This window comes from Trichechus manatus, unplaced genomic scaffold, assembly GCF_000243295.1.
Source record: "Trichechus manatus latirostris isolate Lorelei unplaced genomic scaffold, TriManLat1.0 scaffold00315, whole genome shotgun sequence".
Lineage (NCBI taxonomy): Eukaryota > Metazoa > Chordata > Mammalia > Sirenia > Trichechidae > Trichechus > Trichechus manatus.
Genome location: NW_004444251.1, coordinates 601,217 through 604,767, shown reverse-complemented (window position 1 = coordinate 604,767; position 3,551 = coordinate 601,217). Strand labels below are relative to the sequence as shown.

General features: G+C 38.2%; 1 protein-coding gene across 1 annotated transcript in view; it reads left to right on the top strand.

The window, feature by feature from the left end:
- The first annotated feature begins 1,246 nt into the window (after positions 1-1,246).
- The window catches only part of LOC101361066 (methylsterol monooxygenase 1), an 18,406-nt gene continuing 16,101 nt past the window's right edge, over positions 1,247-3,551 (top strand). The window contains exon 1 of the mRNA XM_004390641.2: positions 1,247-2,148. Coding sequence (XP_004390698.1) covers positions 1,894-2,148 — 255 coding nt within the window. The 5' untranslated portion in view covers positions 1,247-1,893. The remainder of the gene's footprint in view (positions 2,149-3,551) is intronic.

Below are 3,551 nucleotides of genomic sequence, written 5' to 3'. Positions count from 1 at the left end.
AGAGGTTAGGGAAGCTTTTCTCAAGGAAGGAAGACTTGAGTGTGTTCTTAGACTTGAAGGGAGAGACTTGTGAAGAGGGAAAGACGAAAGTGAGAAAGGGTAAGTGAAGGACAGTATCTTGACGAGGTGAGGTCAGATGGTGGGAAGACTGGTTAGTCTTAGAGGAGAGGATAAACAAGCGAAGGGAAATCTTGAGGGTGGGAGGTACATGATGTGAAAGTATAGCCTCCATGGTGTAAGTCGTTTGACAGCGAGTAGGACAGAAGAATAAGGATGCAGAGTGAATGCAGAGCCCTGAAGGAGTTGGCTAAGCTTGCCACTGTCCTCTCTGAGGAATGGAATAGCGGGTCGGGGTGGGGGTGCATTTCAAGCACTATTAAGGACTCTGCTGAGAATTTAAAATATTTGTTTTTAGAGTGGTCCATCATAATTCATAAATCGGATATAGCAGTGAACATTTTTAGAAAAGTGACATTTATATATTTTTTTTTTAATTTGGTGACTTTTAAGTTTATTTAATATGTCACTAAAACATACTCGTTAAAAAAAAAATGGTACAGATAGTATAGAATGGAAAGTGAAATTTTTCTCCTGTCCTCCATAACTCTCCCCCTACACACACAAACACACAGACACACAGACACACAGACACACACACACACACACACACACCTCTCTTAATCTCTTCCTAGCGGTCGCCGCTCTAAATTGTTCCCTCTGTATCCTCCATCCTTTTTCTGATTCTGTGGGTGTCTGTCCATGCATATGCATGTAAGTGCACAGATAAAATACATACCCTTTTCACAGAAACATAAGTGGGGCTGTTGCTTTACATATTATTCTGCTACTTGCTATTTCACTTGCAGTGTATCTCAGACATCTCTGTATGTAGAATGTCCATTTTCCTCGTTCTTTTAAATGGCTGTATCATTGTGTATGGACGGACTTACCCTAATTTCTCTCCTCTCTTGTTGATGGACTTGCCTATTTAGGTTTTGTTTTTCTTTTATTCTCTTTATGTTTCTTATTATAAGCAATACTTCCTTTAGTCTTCGCGTGCCTCTTTGTACACTTGAGAGAAAATTGCCGGGTCAAAGGCTGTATTCGTTCATAATTGGGAGTTTTCCCCAGTGTGACGTCATTCGTGCACCCCCAGCAGTGTGTGAAGAAGGCTGTCTCCCCACTCCCTTACCAGTGCTGGGTCTCGGGCACTGCTGAACTTTCAAGGATTTACTGCTCAGGTAGAAAGAAATTCTTGCTTCAGGATGCATTTCCTTGTTTTGTGAAATGAGTTTCTTATTTGTTTAGTGACCATTTGCGTTTACTTTTCTTTGAACTGCCTGTGAATGACCTTTGTCATTTTTTTATTGAGTTTTTGTCCTTGTTTCTCTCAAACAGTCTGTGTAGCCTTTTCTCATAAGCCCTTTGACCTAGTTTTCTAGTTTGTCATTTGATTTTCTGTTTTGTTTATGGCTGTCTTTTTATTCCCCAGGTAGAAGTATTTAATTCTTATGTAGTTAGTTTTGGCATTTTTTCCTTATAGGTTCTTGTCGTTTTAAATGACACTTTTAAACGCAATAATTGTTCATTGCAATTAGAAATTTTTCCATGGAGACCACACTTAAAGTCTCTTTAAAGATAATTCAGAATTCATTATCCACTGTTGTTCTTGTAGATACTGCTTTTAAAAGTAAGATTTTAAAAGTAAGAAATGGAGATGATGGTAACATGGAGAGTTTTTTGTTTGAACCACGTTTGGGATCCAAGAAATTGGTACCCCTTTATTAATTGTTATTTTTAAAATTATCAGAAGCTACAAGTTTTATAACTATTAGAATTTCATTTTTTTATTTATTTTTACAGAATTGTAGGCTGTCTGCAGAGATTTGAAAAATGGCAACAAATGAAAATGTCAGCATCTTTAGTTCAGCATCCTTGGCTGTGGAGTATGTAGATTCTCTTTTACCTGAGAATCCTCTGCAAGAACCATTTAAAAATGCTTGGAACTACATGTTGAATAATTATACAAAGTTCCAGATCGCAACATGGGGATCCCTTATAGTTCATGAGGCTCTTTATTTCCTGTTCTGTTTACCTGGATTTTTGTTCCAATTTATACCTTTCATGAAAAAGTTCAAAATTCAGAAGGTAAGTGTTGTGGACTTTAAAAGGAATATTATCATTAGTGTTGTTGAATATGTTTAAACGGAATATAACCTTGTTTTGACAGACTCTAGATCAGGCTGTCCGGTACATAATGTGAGCCACATATGTAATTTTAAATTTTCTAGTAGGATACATAAAGTTTAAAAAAAAAAAGTGAAATTAATTTAAATATATTCTGTTTAACCCAGTAAGTCTAAAATATTAACAACAGGTAATCAAAATTAAAAAAAAAGAAAAAAACATTTAGTGATGTATTTTACATTATTCTTTTCGTATTAAATCTTTGAAATCCAATGTGCGTGTGGCTCTTACAGCCCATCTGAATTCAGCCCAGCCATATATAAATCGTTTACAAGCCACGGTTTGCTAGTGGCTGCTGCATTGGACAGCTCAGCCCTCGATCGTTACTGATAGTGTCTCAAGAATAGTTTGTTAAATTGAATTTAAAGTAGATAAGATAGCTATCTAACTTGGACTCATAAATTTTAATTATTAACCTAGGTGGAAGGAAAAGAATGGGGATCTGTGGGTATTAATATTGCAGTTTACCCCACCCCCGATGTCCTAGCCAGTCTGTGTGTATGTTAATATGGTAAGACCCCGACCAGGGCTATGAAAGTTGATTTTTTTCCCCTAAATATATGGTGGGTATTTGTGCAGCATTCATGTTGTCCCTAATAAGCAGGTGATGCTCCTAGTTTCTAGGTATTTGATTCAATGCACTAAATATTTCGTGAGAGCCCACTATGGATATGACAAGGCATTGAGGTATACAAAATGCCCCTTCTCAATTCTAACCATAGGGAACACAGCAAACTCTGCTAATGTGTATACTAATGAGTTTGACATGATTTCCAGGAAAGCATCTGAATTTGTTTTTTATTTATCAGCACTTGGTAAGCCCATGATAATTTGAAATACTTCCTGTACTCTTCTAAAAGTTCATGCCACACTAAAATTCAAGGGCATGCAGTGTTGGTAGAAAGCAGACACATCAAGAGTGTTCATGACTGGAAAGTAATTTGCGCTCGCTGAGGAAACGCCAGGTGGCCGGTCAGTGCACACACTCCCCCTGTCGGTCTGTCAGCTTCACAGCCTCTCCCAGTGAGTCTCACTGCACGTGAGTGCGAACATCCAGCCTCTCTGGGGACAGTACAGGAGGTCCCGTGATGTGGACTCTCAAGAGGAAGGAGTAAAAAGGGTGGTGTCCCAAAGGAGAGTCTCCTGTCAGCCTATATTAGGACACAGAAGTTCCAAAAATGATTTTTATGAAAAGGCCTGCTGCGAAAGACCGTTCACTTTGGATGTCTATGTTCTTATGTGTCTTTAGGGTGATTCTGGCGGCCAGATGTCACCTAATATGTATGCACAGGGCTGACTCGTTA